The following is a 20,902-nucleotide window of genomic DNA, read 5'->3' on the forward strand; positions in this document are numbered from 1 at the left end:
CTGTGGCTTCTCTCAGGTCCTGCCCCAAGAGAGCCTGGATCATAGAGAAAGAGTTTTGAGATCGGATGGTGCCAGGCCTCCAGTTACTTTGTGTTATGTGAAAGTGGCTTATTGGCCTGTGCCTTGCCCTGAGAGACCACTTAAAGGATAGCGCAGAGGTGTGATGATTCTGCATCTTGCCAGAGACCTAAAGATCATCTTTTCATTGCTACCTACAAGGCACAGTAGTCTGACAGGTAACTGTTTCTAAACACAGAAAGGTGCCACACTATAAAATTGTCAAAAATTGAGGCTGTAAGAATGGAAGCAGAACACAATAGAACTGTTTTAGGCATGCAAACTTCCTGTGTGGGCCAGACTGGAGAAAGGGTGCAACTCCCTTATTTAGACAGAAGTGGTAACAGCCTTATCAACCTGTCAAACCTGACCGCCCAGTGTTCAGGTCAAGAGACCAATAGGCAGAGAACTCCCAAATGTTCTAAGGTCTTCAGCATATTTTAGTTCCTGATGTTGATGTGTCCTGTTTGAGTTGCTGACTGGTTCATCTGCCTGGACCCAGTCTTGCCACTCACCTCTACAGCCTCTGATGTCCTGTACCCTTGAACTCCTGTGGCTCAACTCTAACCCTGCAGCCTGCCTCTGTGGGGGAAGCTATAGTGATGGATCTCAGGCACAAACACCCCACTCTCACCTCATTCCTCATGCTAGTAGTCCCCATGGGGACTTTCACATATCTATCAGATTCTGCTTATATTCTTTTTGAAATTCTTTGAACTTTGGTGGGACTTATAATTCTTTTGCAGCCATTCAGTATTCACATATAAATGTATACTCCCTGTATGAGGTGTAACATGTGATCCAATATTAATTTTGGTAATTTAGATCGGAGTAAAAGAACATGTGCTTGCCTTATCCAGCTACCAAGGAAAGTAGGGTTTCTTGGCACATTTTCCCCCAGAAAATCATTGTACCTTGTGAATTTGTTGTTATCCAATACATTCTGGCATTGTGTTCTTCTCTGTTTCTGACTTAGCACACTCACAACCCAGGTGAGGGCAACAGCCATTTTCTATGAAAGTACCCTGGCTTGCCTCCCACCATCCTTCAAGCAGAGGGATTACTACAGTGCCTGGAAACATGCTCAGCATTTTGTCTTTTGTGTTTACCAGGTCCTCTCTCTGGCTGAATTCTTCTGGCCATGCATCCTGTTCATGATTCTGACCGTGCTTCGATTTCAGGAACCTCCCAGACACAGAGAAAGTTGTAAGTTTCTTTTAAAAATTTTAAAAATTAATTTATTCAGATTACAACTCAATTGTTATCCCATCACTTGTATCCTCCCTTTCCTCCCTCCCTCCCTCCCATTTTCACCCTATTCTCTATGACCGAGGGGGACCTCCTCGGCTACTATATGGTCATAGGCTATAAAGTCTCATCTTGGTAGCCTGCTTATTCTTTCTTTGAGTGCCACCAGGCCTCCCCACCAAGGGGGAAGTGGTCAAATATGGGGCACCAGAGTTCATGTCAGAGTCAGTCCCCGCTCTCCACATAACTGTAGAGAATGTTCTGTCCATTGGGTAGATCAGAGTAGGGGTTCAATGTTTACTATTGTATTGTCCTTGGTTTCTGCAATAGTTTGAGCAGACCCCCCCTGTGCCCTGATCCACCCATTGCGATGTTCTTCTTGTAGGTTTCTAGGACTCTCTGGGTCCTTCTATTTCCCCATCTCCTATTTTTCTCTTAGCTAGAATCTCAGTAGGATGCCCTCATATCTATCCCAATCTCCTGGTAAGTAAAGACTTTCGTGGGGTTAATGCACAATTATAAGTGAGTATATACCATGTGACTCTTTCTGCTTCTAGGTTAACTCACTCATTATGATCATTTCTAGTCCCATCGATTTGTCCACAAATTTCGGGATTTCCTTGTTTTTAATAGCCGAGTAGCATTCCATAGTGTAGATGTACCACAGTTTCTTTATCCATTCTTCAACTGAGGGACATTTAGGCTGTTTCCATGTTCTGGCTATTATGAATAAGGCTGCTATGAACTTGGTTGAGCATATGTCCTTGTTGTGTGGTGGAACAAATTCTGGGTATATTCCAAGGAGTGGAATAGCTGGGTCTTGAGGAATCCCTATTCCCAGTTTTTGGAGAAGGCACCAGATAGATATCCAAAGTGGTTGTAGAAGTTTGCATTCCCACCGGCAATGAAGGAGTGTTCCTCTCTCCCCACATCCTCGCCAGCATATAGTGTCGTTTGAATTTTTTTATTTTAGCCATTCTGATGGGTGTAAAATGGAATATCAGAGTTGTTTTGATTTGCGCTTCTCAGATGATGAAAGACGTTGAGCATTTCTTTAAGTATTTCTTAGCCATTCAATATTCCTCTGTTGAGAATTCTCTGTTTAGTTCTGAGCCCCATTTGCCAATTGGGTTATTTGGTTTGGTGGTGTTTAATTTCTTGAGTTCTTTATATATTTTGGATATTAGACCTTTGTCAGATGTAGGGTTGGTGAAGATCTTTTCCCAGTCTGTAGGCTGTTGCTTTGTTCTGTGGACAGTGTCCATAGAAGCTTCTCAGCCTCATGAGGTCCAATTTATTAATTGTTGACCTTAAGGCCTGGGCTGTTGGTGTTCTGGAAGTTGTCTCCTGTGCCAATGTGTTCCAGGCTCTTCCCCACTTTTTCTTCTAACAGATTTAGTGTCTCTGGTTTTATGTTGAGGTCTTTAATCCACTTGGACTTGAGTTTTGTGCATGGTGACAAATATGGGTCCAATTGCATTTTTCTACATGTAGCCGTTGAGTTAGACCAGCACCATTTGTTGAAGATGCTATCGTTTTTCCATTGAATAGATTTGGCTTCTTTGTCAAAAATCAAGTGACCAAATGTGTGTGGATTAATTTCTGGGTCTTCGATTAGATTCCATTGATCAACCAGCCTATTGCTGTGCCAGTACCATGCTGTTTTATTACTGTTGCTCTATAGTATAGCTTGAGATCAGGTATGGAAATTCACCTGGAGGATTTTTTATTGTTTAGGATTGTTTTTGCTATTCTGGGTTTTTTGTTTTTCCATATGAAGTTGAGAATTGATCTTTCAATGTCTTTTAAAAATTGTGTAGGTATTTTGATAGGGATTGCATTGAATCTGTAAATTGCTTTTGTTAAGATGGCCATTTTTACTATGTTAATTTTTCCGATCCACGAACAAGGAAGATCCCGCCATCTTCTGATGTCATGTTCAATCTCTTTCTTCAGAGATTTAAAGGTTTTTTTTTTTTTTTTTTTTTTTCTTTCTCTCAAACAAGCCCTTCACTTGCTTGGTTAGAACTACTCCTAGATATTTTATCTTGCTCGAGGCTATCGTGAGGGGTGTAGTTTTCTGAATTTCTTCCTCTGCATGTTTGTCATTTGTATATAGGAAGGCTACTGACTTTTTAAGAGTTAATTTTGTATCTAGCCATTTTGCTGAAGGTGTTGATCAGCTGTAGGCATTCTCTGGTGGAATTTTGGGGGTCACTTATGTACACTATCATATCATCTACAAATAGGGATAATTTGACTTCCTCCTTTCCCATTTGGATCCCCTTGATCTCCTTTTGATGTCTTATTGCTCTGGCTATTACTTCAAGAACTATATTGAAAAGATATGGAGAAGGTGAGTAGCCTTGTCTGGTCCCTTCCGGGGCAGTCCAGCCTCTCCCAAGCGTGTAGGAGACCCAGCCGGGCCATGGGGACTGTGGCTTTATCTGCCCAATTGTCCAGGCCTGGACCACTCTGGTCCACAGACAGGGTCCTGCCCGGATCAGTCTAGATAGCGGACCAGTCTAGATTGTGCACCCTTGGCAGCTCAGTCCCACCAAACTGCAGCCACAACTCAGACTCCCCTCCAGACACCCAGGGCAGTCCACCTTCTCCCACAAGTGTGGGGAGTCCCTGCCGGATGTGGAGACTGTGGCTTTATCTGTCCAATTGTCCAGGCCCGGACCGCTTTGGTCTACAGACAGGTTCCTGCCCGGAGCTGTCTAGAGAGCGGACCAGACTAGATTGCGCACCGTTGGCGGCTCAGTCCCACTGAGCTGTGGCCGCAATTCAGACCCTCGGGGCAGTCCAGCTTCTCCCACGAGTGTGGGAGTCCCTGCCGGGCCGTGGGGATTGTCCTGGCTGGGTTCTATCAGCCCAATTTTGCAAGCTCGGTCGGCTGAGGCTGGCTGCCTGGCTCCGGCTGGACCGCCCAGACATGCGCGCTGTTTCTGGGTCCCATGGGCTTTGCCACGGCCTCCCGAGCTCCCCGTGGACTGAGGTGGGGGCGGGTGGGGGTGCCCAAGGACAGATTCACTTGTTTCCCTGAGACTTTCTCAGGCCAGGGGCTCTGGTGTTCCACTGGCACACACACTGTGCCTGGGCTATAGAGGTCGGCTGCAGTCTGCAAGTGGATTCCGTTCCAAAGTCTGGAGAGTACGTTCAGGTCCTCTGTGGTGGTCTGCAGTGTACGGGACCCCACTCACCTAGTGTTCTCCAGTTTTTGCAGTCTGTGGCTCCCAATCCGGGCCCTGGATAACAGTGCGTGATAGGCGCCGCCACCTTGGAACTTCGTAAGTTTCTTTTTTAAAAATACAATTGTTAGATTATAAATGTTTGAAGAAGAAGAAGGAAAAAAAAAAAAACCAAAAAACACCTTTTCTCTGTTCCTTATCAACACTGAATTCTCAGTGGGGCAGATGATTTGGCTTCTATTATAACAACAGCAGTGTACTTGAGGAATGTTCCAGAAAGAGGCAATTCAGGTTTCTTCACTGCTTAAGAATGACAGCCTAGATGTTTGCCTGATCTAGCATATAGATTTATCCCTTCACCTGAGCTGAATCGATCTGGGCTCAGATGTATAAACCTTTATTTAGAAGAGTTAGAAGCAGAAGTAGAGGAAAGGCCTTTTGTTTTGACAAGACATGATGGTGGCAATGGTAGTGATGCTGGAGGCAGAGACTGTGACCATGGACTTTCACTAATAAGTTTATAATCCCTTCCAGTTTTCCAGCAGCATGGCCAATCAGGTCATTTTTGCAAGCCCCGTAGCTGTAACTCTTGAGAAATGGTAGCCCATTTTATTTTGACTATGCCGCTTGAAATGTGTAGCTTGTTTGACTTTGCCAGCTTTCCACAGAAAAATGATTATTGACTGTTAGAATTTACATGAATAGATTGTCAGTAACATTTAGGTTTTGCATACTGAGAACACAATGGGTCTAATGACTCATTTGTGCTTTTGAGGATGGCATTGTATATTATCGAAAACGATGAAACCAGGCTATTATAATGTCAGTTGTGAAGGGCTGAAATTTTTTGAGGGGGTTTAAATCTTAATATTTTATTTATTCATTCAACAAATATGTATCTATGGACTTCTATTCCCTCAGAGAACAATCTAAAAGGCTTCTCTATTAGCATACAGTGAGAGAGGTGAGATAGGGGACCTTCATACAACAACAAGCACACTCAAAGTTGGAGACTTCAAGCTACAACCCACTAAATACCCACTGGGTGGCTTCGTTCTGGATGTGCTCCTGAGAAGGGTTACAGAACCATCTAGAGAAAGGTGTCTTTTAAAAATTGTTAAAAATTTATTATAATTTATTCAGATTACATTCTGATTGTTATCCCCTTGCCTGTATCCTCCCATAGAAACGTGCCTTTTATTACTGGTATGTCACTCCGGAATTATCTAGGATACTGTGTCTTGTGTTTGCTAAGAATTCTCCTTCCCTGAAGCATCAAACACATTCATTTCTTTCGTTCATCCATTCACTCATTCTTGTTTGTTTATTCATTCAGTCATCAAACGCTTAGTGAATGACTTCTGTGTGAAAAACATAGTGCTAAATTCTGGCCATAGCGGGGCTTCAAGTTTAGGTGAAGGAGTTCATTCCCTAAACCCAATGCAGACAGCACGAGGAGAGCGGTTCCCTGGATTTATGCGCCACGGCACATGGATCAGTAGCATCCCAATTGCCTGCCATTGTCCTCGCCTCCATGCCCAATCCACTTTTGCATGTAAAGGGCAGATATGTCACCAGCAATTTATTGATTATGATGTTGGCTCATTATAGGAGTATTTTCCCTGTAAAATCCTCCCCCCCCATCTCTTTCTTTAACTTTTCCTCTCTCCTCCTCCTAATACCTCTCATAAACTGGGTCTATCTATGTAGCTGTGGTTGCCCTGAACATCACTGTGTAGACCAGGCTGACCTCAAACTCCAGAGATCTGTTTGCCTGTGCCTTCTCAGTTTAGGATTAAAGGTGTGCACCACCATGTCATGTTCCTGAAAGGTTTTGCTAGTATTCTATGTAGTAGTGCATTTTTTTTGTACTATATGATATTTAGAAATTTCATGTAAATGTTTAAGAATCCATGTTGGCTTTTATCTGAAAGCTCTCACCCAAACTTAAAAACATTCATTTTATTCTTCCCACCCATGGTTGCTTTGCAGAGGGCTGTGCCAGTGGCTTGGCTATGTAACAGAAGAGAGACTACTGCATTGTGGGGGAAGCTAGTTAAATACAGCAGCAGTTACACCATTTGGTAGTGTGAGTGCAGACACTGGGGAGGGAGTGCAAAGTATAAAAGGGTTTTATAGTCCTCAAGTAATTCCTCAGGTATCTTTTAAGTTACTCACAGGGTAAATAATACAATGTTATGGAGTCTAAATCTGTAGAATGGATATCCAGTTGTGTCCTTGCATGGCTTGGGTCCTGGAGCCATGAGTACAGGCAGCAAGGGATGAAGAAATGTTACACCCAGATGGGTTGTCTTGGCTCTCTGATGGAGGAGCTGTATCGCCCTCAAAGTGCAGCAGGTGTATTATATGTAGTTGAATAGAAATATAGATTATTGCGTACAGCTGAACAGAAGGTAGGGCTATTATACACAGCCGAATGAGGGAAACAGGGTTATTATTACACAGAGAAATGAGTAAGCGTGGTTGTTACACACACCTAAACAAGGGAGCAGGGTTATTTTTCAGTAGGAACAGGGTCTGTAGGGAAGTAGTCTCTAGGTCATAAATATGGAGACAGCTATGGTGGACTCTTTCAACATCCACGTATGGATCAGAGGAAGGCTTTGCCATCCATCTGATCTTCATCTGGGGAAGGTGTTGAGTCACTGGAGTCCTTGCCATGGCTGTGCCCATGTCAAGCTTTGCCCAGGACCTCACTTGCTCCCTACAATCTTTTATCCCTTATTTCTTAGATTTTTCAGGATGAATCTTCATGCTTAGTGCAGGGGTGGTTTGCTGCACTACTTGATGCCAGACCATGAGGATGACCAGAAGGATCCTATCAGCTGCTATGCCCAGTAGAAATACAGCTTAGGTTGCATGCTAAAGGGACTGAAGGCTTCAGCTAGGCAAGGATATCAGCAGGAGAAAGAATCTGATCATAAGCTTTTTTGCTTATTTACTATGAGTCAGTGTAATTGGACCATATTCATGTCATCATTACTGTGGGTCCAAACATCCAGGAGGTAAGTCTCAATTATTTCCCAATTATATCTGCTCATGCATTCATAATCCATGTGAGAAATTAAATATTGTCTAAATCACAGGACTGTAACCCACCCTTCAAAGTTGAATGGATGGAGCCCAGGGGTACTCCAGGTAGTTAGAGAAATGCCCTCAAAATGGAGGACAGTTGTGGGAGGATATGACCCAGCCATGGGATGAAAACAAATGGGCCCAGAGGGCTTCTTCATTGATTGGTTTTACCTTCACCCAACTTTTGATAGTGACAAGTATCTAGCCAGCCCAGAATTGTACCACCAGGCGTGCTTCACCTGTATGATTTTTTTTTGTTTGTTTTGTTTTTGTTTTTCTTTCTGAGTCATTCAGTCATGTGCTTACCCATTACTTTTTCTATAATTTATTTTTTTATCAAGTTAAAAAAATTCATTTCCTTATTCCCTGAAAATCAAGAACATACTACAATAACACAGCCCAAGAACCAATGAAGCTGTGACGTGTCCACCCCATTCCGTGATTTCACCAAATATCCAAACCATCAACGTAAAACTACCTATTTCTCAATTTCATTTGTTCCAAAAAATCTCTTTGTAAATAGTAACACTTAAGTGCCTATATCTCAGTTCTACATGTTAATGTGTAACTGCCTCGTTATAGAGTCTACCTATTCCCATGTAATTGCCTATATCTAGATTCTTCTTATTAATATATAACTGTTTATCTTGAAATGCTCACCCTTCAGTTTCTTTATTTGTTCCATTACCCTCCTTTCTTTCTTTATATCATTAAAAGTGTGCCTCTTAGAAGATCATTCCCCTTTTCTCATCAATGAGTGGTCCCCCTCATCAGTGTCTAATTTTCAGGACCCTCTTTGGGCACCACCTTCTATGTCCTGCATGGTTTCAGGGACTGACCTAATAGGAACATCAAAGAAATAAAGAAAGAACAAACACAGGGGCACATGAGCACAGAAAATATGGGTTCTAGTGTGCAGGACTCTTGGATGGAACAGCCACTGGCCTCCACAGAAGCTCAGCATGTTATTATATGCAACTGGACAGGGAGGCAAGGTCATTACGCATAGCACCCTACTTTGGGTAAAAGTGTCAGAACTAATTTCTTTTTTTAATTTCAAATAGAATTTTAATTCTTATTTTTTTTAATAAAATAATTTAGTCAGAATATAACCCAATTGTTATCCCCTCACTTGTATCTTTCTCTTCCTGTTCCCCCTCCCTCACTCTTTCACCCTACTCCCCTCCACTAGACCTATGACAGAAGGGTACTTCCTCCCTCACCATATGATCACAGCCTATAGCCTGTTTCTCCTTCCTCCAAGTGCCACCAGGCCTCCCCACCAAGGGGAAGTAGTCAAATAGGGGCACTAGAGCTCATGTCAAGAGGCAGTCCCCATTCTCCCCACAACCTTGGACAATAAGCTATCCATTGGCTACATCTGAATCGGGGGGGGGGGTCTATGTTTACTGCATGCATTGTCCTTGGTTGGTACAGACCCCTATGGGTACAGATATGCCAGCCTTGATGGTCTTCTTATGGGGCACCTGGACCCTCAGGGTGCTTCTATCTCTCCATTCTTCCATACCATTCTTACCTGGAGTCCAATAGTAAGTCCCAACATCTGTCCTGATCCCCCACTGAGTGAAGACTCTCAGAGGACATCCATGTTGGCTAGTCTCCAATTATAAGTTAGTATATACCATGTGTATCTTTCTGGGTCTGGGTTAACTCAACCAGGATGATCATTCCTAGTTCCATCCATTTGGCTGCAAATTTCAGGATTTCCTTGTTTTTAATAGCTGAGTAGTATCCATAGTGTAAATGTACCACAGTTTCTTTATCCGTTCTTCAAATGAGGGACATGTAGGTTGTTTCCAGATTCTGGCTATTATGAATAAGGCTGCGATGAACATGGTTGAACAGATGTCCTTAATGTATGGTGGACTTTCTTTTGGGTATATGCAATGGGAGTGCAATGGAGGAGTATTTGCCTTTTTCCACATCCTCACTAGTATGTGCTGTCACGTGAGTTTTTGGTTTTCGCTATTTGATTCATGACATCAGTTAGTGTCATTATTTCTCGGTTTAGCTTCTGTTTCATTGATCTATCCTTTGGTGAAAGTGGGGTGTTGAAATCTCCCACTATTAATATATAAGGATCAATGTGTGGTTTAAACTTTATTTATGTTTCTTTTACAAATGTGGATGCCCTTGTATTTGGGGCATAGATGTTCAGAATAATGATGTCATCTTGGTTGAATTTTCCTTTGATGAGTATGAAGTGTTTTTCCTCATCTCTTTTGATTAATTTTGGTTGAAAGTCTATTTCATTAGATATTAGAATGGCTACTCCATCTTGCTTCTTGTGTCTGTTTGCTTGGAAGACCTTTTTCCAGCCTTTTACTATGAGGTAATGGCTATCTTTGCAGCTGATATGTGTTTCTTGAATGCAGCAGAATATTGTGTGTGTGTGTGTGTGTGTGTGTGTGTGTGTGTGTGTGTGTATGTGTGTGTGTGTGTGTGAACAGCATGATGGCCTGCGGTGTTTGGCTGGGCTTGGGGCACGTGCCTACCCAGGCCCTGGGGCCTTGGTTCAGTCAGCCAGACAGAGAGCATGGGTACTGCCCTCGCATATGCAAGCACGAGCACTTGCGCTAGCCTGAGGTGTTTGGCTGGGACTTGGAGGATGCCTCCACAGATGCCTGACCCTTCCATACCTGGGCCCTGGGTCCCTCCATGGCCAGGTGGGGTGATCCAAGGTCAGATCTATCTTAGCTCCACACTCTGGGCTCCCTCCTGGGCCAGCAGACACTGATGCTTGTGATCTGTAGCCCACAGTTCGGGGAGAGAGAGAGAGAGAGAGAGAGAGAGAGAGAGAGAGAGAGAGAGAGAGAGAGAGAGAGAGAGAGAGAGACAGACAGACAGAGGGGAAGACAGACAGAGAGAGACAGAGAGAGACACAGAGAGAGACAGAGAGAGAAAGTACGTCCCATGAGCTTGCGTTGGGCTGGGCTTTGGTGAGCTTGCCTGCACCCTTCAGACCCTGGGCTTTTTGTGGACTGGTGGGGTGGTCTGAGGTCACATCCACCCATTCTCCTGGGTTCTCTCTGGGACAACAGTTCCAGATACTGGTGCTTCACCGACCACAGTTCAGTCCCAGACACAGAGTCTGAGATACAGAACGCAGATGCAACTCGTTGGTGGGTGTGCAGCCAGTCTCTGAGGACTGGGCATCAGTCCTTGTGGACCAGTTGGATGGTCTGAGGCAACACCCACCTGTGCTCTGCACTGTGTGGACCCCTCTTACCATGGCCTCACTGGGTCTTGTGGTCTGTAGCTCCCAGCCGGGTACCTAGACTCTGTCCTGCTGCTCAGACACTGTGCGTGCTCGGTGCCACCATCTTGGATCTCCCAGAACTAATTTCTTTCTTGTGTTTGTGTCCAGGTTACTTGCAAGCCAGAGATCTGCCCAGCCGGGGTGTTCTCCCTTTTGTTCAAGGACTTCTTTGTAACACTGGGTCAAGTTGTAGAAACACCAGCTTTGAGAGTTCCATGAATCACCATTTTCGGTATGAGAAATACAATCTTTTCAGAATTCCTAAAAAGGTTTTGTATGCTGCTCTTTCTCCCCAAAGCCCCTGACTCCTACAATCTCATGTGCTCTTTATGCATGCTTAGTAATCTAGGTTGTGTCAGAGACAGTAAAAGACTAGATTTCAGAGTTAAATACATTTTGTTGCTCAGATTCACATAACCATCGTTCTTACTGATGTCCTCTGTGTTTTGAGATACATAGCATGTTAACTGTCGATGAGAAAATTCTATCTGCACTTAATACTTTCCTGTAGTTAAACTCTGACTTCAAAATTACTTGCTTAGTCAGTTTTTTATTTGGCAGTAGTTGGAAAACGAATGGTTTTCAGGCTGTCGTCTAGGGGTTCTTCCTGTGCTATAAGTTGACTGAGCTCTTGTGCCAAGTCATGATCAGGTGAAAGAGCAGCCAGTCACCACTTTTCTCTCTGCGCTAACCCTCCTCAGATGCTTCATGGCTTTACTACCTTCTCAGAGTCTCACAATGCTGAGCTAGGCCAAGAGAGCCCCCCATGGCCTTATTCGGTATTGCTAACTAAGAGCCAAAGCAGGACTTGGTTCAAGTGACAAAATTCAAAAATTAAGAAGTTTAACTTGGACAATCCAAAATTATCTTAGAACTTTTCTGAGGTGGAATAAAGAGTTGGAAAGAAGTGACTCGCTGATAACCATGTTTTGAGTTTAGCAGGTTGCACAGTGTACAGTTGAGTTTATGCACAGTGAACATTAAAGCTGAAGATGTTTATCTTTCAACCTTAGATTTTTTTAATTTTATGTGTACGTTTTGCCTGAATGCATGTATATGCACTTTGCTTGTGCCTGGTGCCAACAGAAGTAGGAAGAGGGGGCTGGATCCCCTGGAACTGAAGTTCTGGGTGGTTGTAGCCTACCATGTAGGTTCTGGGAACCAAACCCAAGTCTTCTGCAAGAGCAGCAAGTGCTCTTAACTGCAGAGCCAGCACGCCATCCCCATCTTCCCACTTAAAACAGACGCTTTTAGAGAATTTTAGACACAATGGCTAAAATAATTATGAGTGGTGCTGTTTATGTAACAAAATATCCTGAACTGGATAGCTTTACTGAAACACATAAAGAGTACACATTGAGTTTTTTCACAGTTTTGGCTACTGGGATGTCCAATACTGAAGTATCAGTGTTTGGTAAAGACATAGTGTTTACATAAAATGTCTTCAACTTACATCATCAAATGGTGGAAAGTCCAATGGGTGTGTCTGGAGCCTAATTTACAAAAGCACTAATCCTGGTTACCAAATTTCCTCCCTCATGACCAGTTGTCCTTCCCACCTCCTAATATTATTTTAGGGGCCGAGTATTGACGTGAAGTTGTAGGGCAAAGATGCAAATGTTGGGACCTTGGCAGGTGCCTGCTCTTCTGAGATATGTGTATAAAAACACAGGAGACCTTTTTGAAGTCATATAAATAATGGTCCTGAAATGCTTCTTGATCTCATTCCTCTCTTACACATATGCAAAATAAAAGAATGAAGAGCCCAAGATTTCCAGGGAACACTGGAGATTGAGAGTTACTGTCACCCTTATTTCAGGTCTCCTATGGTGTCTTACTCAGCATAGAAAGTCAAGATAATGTGGAAGTGGAAAGATTACATTTTTATAGCCAAAAAAGTTATATGGATTGGTGTTAGTACCTTTTGATTTGCTAGTTCAGTGGAAAACTTATATTGTCTGTGACCAGGGCTTCTCACCCACCTATCTCAATTATGGTGAATGCTAGGGGCAAAGGGCAGAACGTGTGACACAGTACAGGACACAGAATCAAGCATTAGACCAGTGAGAGTATAATAAGTTCTTAGTAGAATGGATGCACCTGTTATCAATTTTAAAATATTTAATATTTCAATATTCTCCCCCCTCCCCCCTCTCTCTCCGTGTGTGTGTATGTGTGTTTGCACATGACTACTCAGATATTAAAGGAAAATCTGGGGCAGTTGATTTTCTTTCTACTATGTGGGTACCAAGGATTGAACTCAGGTCATCAGGCCTTGAAGCAAATGCCTTCACCGTCTGAACTATCTCACCAGATCTTGTTTTGTTTATTCAGAGATAAAATCTTGGGATGTAGCCCAGACTGGCCTCCAGATCATGATAGCCCTGCCTCACAGAGAATGCTCAGACTACAGGCTAGGCATAAATATTTTGTTATATGTTGTTTCACTCTTTAATTAGCTTACAAGGTAACAGGTTTTCTTATGGCATGTTCATGCATGATAACTTTTGACTAACCTTCTTCTATCTTCTAGTATCTTCTGTCTCCCCATCCCCACTTACACTTTCTTACACTTTCTCACCACCCACTATTCCCCTTTCAACTGTATGAGGATTTTATTATCCTCCCACCTTTCTCCCTTGAGGCCTCTTTCCTACCTCTGTAAGACCCTTCTAGTTTCTTGGAATATCTCCACATCCACTCCCACATAAACACACATATATTAAAAATAGAAACATATGAAGGAGAAGATGTGATGTTTGCCTTTGAAAGCTTGAGTTACCACATTATATATGATTTCCAGATCAATGTATTTTTCTATAAATTTCATAAATTAATTTTTCTTTATGATGAGAAAAATCCTACTCTGTATATGTCTTGAATTTTCTTTATCCATTCATCTGTTTATTGACATCTAGGTTTATTTCGTTTTCTTGATATATTGAATAGACACAGTGTAGTGTTTTATAAACATAGACAGCTGGGCAGTGGTGACGCATGCCTTTAATCCCAGCACTTGGGAGGCAGAGGCAGGCAGATCTCTGAGAATTCGAGGCTACAACCAAGGCTATTCAGAGAAACTCTGTCTCGAAACACCAAAAACCAAAACCAAAACCAAAACAAAAAAGTTCCATAAGTCGGCTCATTTTTATGCCAGGCAGTGGTGGCACATGCCTTTAATCCCAGCACTTGGGAGGCAGAGGCAGGCAGATCTCTGTGAGTTTGAGGCCAGCCTGGTCTACAAGCGGATTCAGGACAGCCAAGGCTATACAGAGAACCTGTCTTGAAAAAAAAAAAAAAAACATAGACATAGTATAGTGTTTTAGGTTTATGCTTAGGAGGGTTTTTTGTTTTGTTTTGTGTTTTATTTTTTTGAGAATCTTCTACACAGATTTCCGTAATGGCCACACAAATTCACACTCCTACCAATAATTGAGTGAGAATTCTCTTTTCTTCACACCCATCAGCATTTGCTGTTTTTTCTTTTATGTTAATTATTCTGATTTAGTGACAAGGACTCTCAAAGTACATTTGATTAGCATTTTCTAATGCCTAAGGATGTTGAAAATTTTGAAAAACATCCAGTTTCTTTCTTGTTTTAAGAACTATCATGGTGGCTCATGCCTTTAATCTCAGCCCTCGGGGGCCAGAGGCAGGCAGATCGCTATGAGGCCAGCCTGGTCTACAAAGTGAGCCCAGGACAGCCAAGGCTACACAGTGAGAAGGGGCTGTCTCTGACTCTGTTGCTTGCCTTTGGGACCCTTTCTCGCTACTGGGTTGCTTTGTCTAGCCTTCAGAGAACAGGAAGTGCCTGATCTTACAGCAACTTGATATGCCATGACTGGTTGATATTTACCCAGGCTGGCCCTTTTCTGAAAAGAAACAGAAGAAGAGTGCATAGATGGGCAAGTGGGGTGGGAAGAGGGGAACTGGGAGGAGAGGAAGGAGGGGAAAACTGGTCTGGATGTAAAACAAACAAACAAACAGCCCACTGTTCAGTTCGTAAGCTCACCCTTTGGTGCTCTGCTTTCTTAGTTCTTTGCGTATTTTTAGATATTAATCCTCAGGTGATAAGTGGCACAGATTTTATCCTGTTTTATGCACTGCCTCTTCAATCAGGTGACAGTTTCTTTTAGTATAACAGAAGCCATTTAATTCCATTTGCTAAGTGTTCATTTTAAGTCCTGAGCAACTCTGATCTTACTCAGGAAGTACATGTCTTGAAATGCTTTCCCTAGTTTTGCCCATACTAGTCTCAGAGTTCTAAGTATTAAGTGCAAATCTTTTGTTTATTTAGAGACATGGTTTCTCTGTGTAGCTCTGGCTGTCCTGGAACTCACTCTGTAAATTAGGCTGGCCTCGAACTCACAAAGAACCACCTGTTAGAATTTGTGTGTGTGTGCGCATATGCATGTGCATGCTCAGGATGAGACATAAGGATCTAATTTCAGTCTTCTACAAGTAATATCCAAATTTCCTGCACCATTTGTTAAAGAGGATGTCTTTTCTCCAATGAGTATTTTTGGCAACTTTGTAAAAAACCAGGTCCCTATTTTAGGATCTTCTGTTCTATTGATCTAAGTGCCTGTTTTCGTCCCTTACCATGCTGTTTTTGTACTACAGCTTTGTGATGGAACTTGAAGTAAAGTGTGGCATTTTATGTCTTGTTTATTTTATTATTATTTTTATTTTGCTTAGGATAGCTATGGCTATCTGAGGGCTTTTGTGCTTCTAAATAAATTTTAAGTTTTTTTTTTTTTTAAACTTCTGTGATGAATAACATTAAAAATTTCTTGGGGATAATATTGAATCTACAAATTGTTTTTTGTAGGATAGCCATTTTCAAAATATCTACTCTATAAGTGTGATTCTTCCACTTTCTAGTACCTTCTTAAACTTCTCCTAAGAGTGTTGTAGTTTTAATTGTAGAAGTCTTTTACTTCCTTGATTAGAGTCATTGCAGGGTATTTTTTAAGGCTTCTGGAATGCCATTGCTTACCTTATTTTCTTCTCAGTGTGTTTGTCATTGTTATATAGAAATGTTACTAATTTTAGTATGTTAATTTTGTAATCTGCCATTTTGCTACATGTGTTTATCAGCATTTGGAATAGAGTATTTTTGAGAATTGTATTATTTGCAATTAAGGTACCTTGCCTTCTTCCTTTCCTATGTGTGTTCCTTTGCTTTGCTGTCTTGTTTTACTGCTCTAACCAAGACTTCCAGTACTACATCGAGTAAGAGTGGAGAAAGTGGACACACATCTTTCCAAGTCCTGATTTTAGAGGAAATGCTTTCACTTGTTCCTCATTTAGGACAATGTGGGAGATACATACACACATACGTTCTCCTTTATTTTACTGAAGCATGTTCCTGACTTTTTAAAAAAAATAATTAATTCATTTATTCACTTTATATCCCAGTCATAGCCCCCTCCCTCCTCTCCTTCTGGTCCCACCCTCCCTCCCTCTTCCCCATATCTCCTTTTCTCTACCCCCCACCCATCCCAGCACATGAAGTCGCATCAGGACTGAGCACATCCTCTACCACAGTGGCCTGACAAGGGAGCCCCGCCAGGGGGAAATGATTGGAAAGCATGCAAAAAAATCCTAGTCAGATCTTGCATGCTTTTCTTTCTTTCTATTTAATTTTTAAATTTTTAATTTATTTACTTTACATCCCAATTGTAGCCTCCTCCTGGTCCCACCTTCCCTCCTTCATCTTGCTTCCCCCTCCCCAAGTCCTCAGTAACAGAGAGCCGGCTTCCCCTATCACCTGACCCTAGCTGGTCTGCTGAAGCATCTTCCTTCTGTTCACGGTTTCTTCAGAACCTTTTTCATGAAAAGGTGGCAAATTATATCAAAGGCCTTTTCTCTATTAAGATCCTGTGATTTCTGAGTATATGTGATGGGTCCTAGTTACTGCTTTACATGTATTGAACCTGTACTTCTAAAATAAAGCCAACTTGATTATGATGAATTTTTTTTGATGTACTCTTGAATTTGGCTTGCAATTATTTTGTTGAAAAATTTTGTATCTATGTATGTCCAGGAAATTGGTCAATAATCTTTATTTTTGTTGTGTTTTTATCTGGCTTTGATTATCAGATAATACTGTCTTACCACGAAACTGAGAGTGTTCTTTTTCTTTTTCTTTTCTTTTTTTTTTTAATTTTATGAACTAGTTGGAGAAGCATCAGTGTTGGTTTGGTATACCTTTTTCTTTTAACTCGAAGAAATAACTTTTTTTTGGTCTGTGTACTCCTTCATTTTCCCGGTCATATCCTAATTTTCAGAAACTTGGGAATTATAAAGTCAACCTCATACGTTTATCTCACACTCTCGAAACCATTTTCAGTTGCAAAAATTTCCAGCATTACTAGGATTTTAAGAACTGAGACTAAAATACCTCTAGGTTTGGAGGAGGGCCAACTCAGAGGTGTGGGAAATGTATGATGAAAACAGAATTAACAGCAAAAGGAGTGAGAAAAAGGCAAACTGCCAGAAAGAAGCAACTCTGAGGGAGAGCCTGGCTTTCAGACCTGCTCTGCCAATTGTCGCTCATTTGTTTTCATGCGTTTTCAAGTATGAATTCTGAAGTTCAAGGTTAAAAAAAAAAAAGCCAAACAATAGCAACAAAACTTCCTTCTGACTTAGTTTACAAATACCTGAAAACATGTTTTCATTTAGAAGCCAGTTGGATATCCCCATGGCTAATTGGCCAGGATCTTCCTAATGGCCTGGGGGAAGCTTACCTTGGAAAAAACCTTCAAGTATGCTCTGAGTGCAGTAAGATTATGAAAATCAGCTTCCTCATTCTTGGCTTTGTACGAAGTTTCCCCTCTGCTCCAATAAGAGGATTTCAGAGCAAAACCACAGTCACTGCCAATGGCAGATTAAGGGGATATTCCCACAGAGTGTTTTGTTAGGGAATCCCTCCCAGCTCAAGATAAAGTGAATAAAAGCCAATGTGAAATGTTCTGTGGTACTCATATGCCCTTCCTGCTGCTAATCATCTTTAAGAGGTTAAGGGGCGGCTTGGAGTCAGCCTTGCCGGCATGTTCTTTGCTCTGTCCTGCATAACGTTTCTTGCCCTCCACCTAGTCTAGACTTTTGCTCCCAATTTCTGCTGAGAAAACTGCTTCTACTAAGAAGAAAAGTTACGGGCTGGAGAGATGGCTTAGTGGCTGAGAGCATGTACTGCCCTTGCAGAGGACCTGAGTTCTGTTCCCAGCACTCCCATCAGTTGGGAGAGACAACTTCATAACTTCACTCCATGGGACCCTGATTCCCTCTTCTGGCCTCTGTAGGCACCTTCAGTCATAGACCCGCCCCACACCCCCTGCCTCATACATGCCATGACCACCACTATGTTTGTTTTTCCCAGTCTACAGTATTTCTAACCTCTTTGCGATCATTTTCCTCCTCTCCTGTTTTTCTCTGCTGCTGCCTTTCTGTCTTGTTTATCACCTGTTTCTGCCTCACATTTTCACTCTTGTGTTTCACATTTTGTCCTGTGTGGCTTTTGAGATGCTCTGACTGACCCAGGACCCACCTTTTTTCTGAATAGCTAAATCCTCCTGCTTCATCCAGAGCAGCCTTCCTGGTGGGTGGAGGTGGTTGTGTTGGTGGTGGAGGTGGTGTTGGTGGTAGTGGTGGTGGTGTTGTTGTTGGTGGAGGTGGTGTTGGTGGTGGTGGAGGTGGTAGTGGTGGTGGTGGTGATGGTTGTGGTGGTGGTGGTGGTGGTGGAGGTGGTAGTGGTGGTGGTGGTGATGGTTGTGGTGGTGGTGGTGGTGGTGGTGGAGGTGGTGGTGGTGGTGGTGGTGGTGTATTTGGTGGTGGTGGTGGAGGTGGAGGTGGTGGTGGTGGTGGTAGAGGTGTATTTGGTGGTGGTGGTGGTGGTGTGGAATTGTAACATGACGTAAACCATATCCTCCTCAACTTGCTTATGGTCATGTACTCTACTACGGCAATAGAAACTAAGTCAGAAGTTGGTAACATTGCTGTGAGAGTGTGACCATATTCTGGGGATAACTGTGAAAAGACTTTGGGCTGGGGAAGCCATTGTGTGTTTAGAGTTTAATGGGCTATTGTGGGAACTAGGAAGATACTTCTGAGAGCAGTGCAGACAATAGAGGCTTGGACGGTGAAGTTTCAGAGGGAAGCAAAGATTCTACCATGGTCATTTGTGTGTTTTGTCTTAAGAGTCTGTAGTGTCTTGTCAGCTAGAACTGTAGAATTGGAAGATAAAAGAATGACTAAAATGAAACATTTGTTTTTGCCAGGATATTTGAAATCTGGAAAGTGTTTCCTCAGAGTTAGCTCACAGAAACTGTGTTCCAGAGGTGGTCATGGCTGTCCCTCATGCTGGAAGCCAAACTTAGTAAGAGTCACCCAGGTGGTACTGGCTATAAGGCATGAAGGTGTCATGGAGAGCAGCTGGGGCTAGAGATGGTGAGAGATGAAGACAGGCCAGTGGTGAAAGTAAAGCCTCAGCAGCAGTGAAAACCCCAGTATTGGAGGAGTCATGGAGAGATCTTAAGGCTTGACAGTGTGGCCTAGTCAGAGTCTCCAAAGACAGCACAGGACAGCCTAAGGATAAAGGCACAGCCCTGCTGTAGTGGAGACCGCCACATTTTGTAGATGCCAGTAGCATGGCACAGCTACTAGGGACAATAGCTGGTGTAGAATGGAACAAGCCTGAGCCTAGGAGACAAGCTTTGTGTGCTATGAATGGCTTTCCAAGTCTTTTGAAGGAACCCAGAAGATTTGGAATGAGTCCAAGATGTCTGCTGCCAGGTTTTACACTGCTGGAGTTTAGTTTGGCTTTGATCTGATTATGACTGTGCCCTGGCTCTTCCTTCTTGGAATAAAAAAAGTATTTACCATATTATGATTTTACTAGAGTCCATAATTGAAATACTCTGGAATTTTGGAGAGTCTTTGAAGTTTTGGGGGATGTTGGATGTTTTAGGGAGTTTTGGGTGTTGTGAAGAGGTTTTAAACTTTGAGAGAGACTTTAAATTTTTAAATTTTTATTTTAATTTTTAATTAATTAAACATTTTTTATTTTTACATATATGTTTATATTATTACACACATATACAATAAACTACCTATAGCAAGAAGAACAATGGCACAATCAGGGATTATGTAAATGTTACATTCATAGTGTTTTGGCTGTTTGTATTTGATCACCTTGAAGAAAACATCTTTCCTATCTTGGTGTGTCTAAAATTCTGAATGTAGATCAATCTCCATCACATCTTGTTATCATCAACTTAAAACATCTACCTAGACCTAAAAGCATCTTAACCCCTAAACAACTAAGCTTCATTGTAAAACTAAGCTACCTAGTCTTCAACTCCATCAGAGACTTGAGGAGGAATAAACTTGATTACCTGAGTATGCTGGGAGTGCAGGTTAGTAGCTTTCCAAATGAGAAGATGAGAGAGACAGCTTTCTATCGAATAGTCACCCAAAATTCTCTGAGACAAAAATTTCAAAATGTTTGAGTTTTAAAAGACTGTAGGTCTTAAAAGTTGTAATATTTTATTCTGTGCCTCTTAATGTTATCATACTATCCTGGTGCCAAATGAGAAAAGGAGGGTGCTAGTGTGATAGTAATATGTTTTTGTGTAAAGATGACAAAGAGTCAATTGCTCTGCCTAGTTTTATGGCAAGTTGACACAAGCTGGAGTTAGCAGAGAAGAAGAAACCATAATTGAGAAAATACATCCATTAAGTTTGTCCTGTAGGCAAATATGTAGTGCATTTTCCTTTTCCCCCTTTTTCTTTTCTTTTCTTTCTTTCTTTCTTTGTTTTTTTTTTTTTTTGTTGTTTTGTTTTGTTTTTGTTTTGTTTTTGTTTTTGTTTTTTTCTGAGACAAATTTTCTCTTTGTACCCTTGACTGTCCTGGACTCACTTTGTAGTAGTGATTGATGTGGAGGCCCATCCCACTGTTGGCAGTGTCACTCCTGGGCTAGGGATTCTGGGAGCTATGAGAATGCAGGCTGAGTAAGCCACAAGG

General features: G+C 42.1%; 1 protein-coding gene across 1 annotated transcript in view; it reads left to right on the forward strand.

Annotated features, from left to right (window-relative positions):
* The first annotated feature begins 9,443 nt into the window (after positions 1 to 9,443).
* Positions 9,444 to 20,902, forward strand: part of Abca13 (ATP binding cassette subfamily A member 13) — a 403,635-nt gene continuing 392,176 nt past the window's right edge. Inside the window, exons 1-2 of the mRNA XM_051164717.1 lie at positions 9,444 to 9,549; positions 10,984 to 11,107. Coding sequence (XP_051020674.1) covers positions 9,444 to 9,549; positions 10,984 to 11,107 — 230 coding nt within the window. The remainder of the gene's footprint in view (positions 9,550 to 10,983; positions 11,108 to 20,902) is intronic.

The sequence above is a fragment of the Acomys russatus genome, chromosome 22, assembly GCF_903995435.1.
Source record: "Acomys russatus chromosome 22, mAcoRus1.1, whole genome shotgun sequence".
NCBI classification, from domain to species: domain Eukaryota; kingdom Metazoa; phylum Chordata; class Mammalia; order Rodentia; family Muridae; genus Acomys; species Acomys russatus.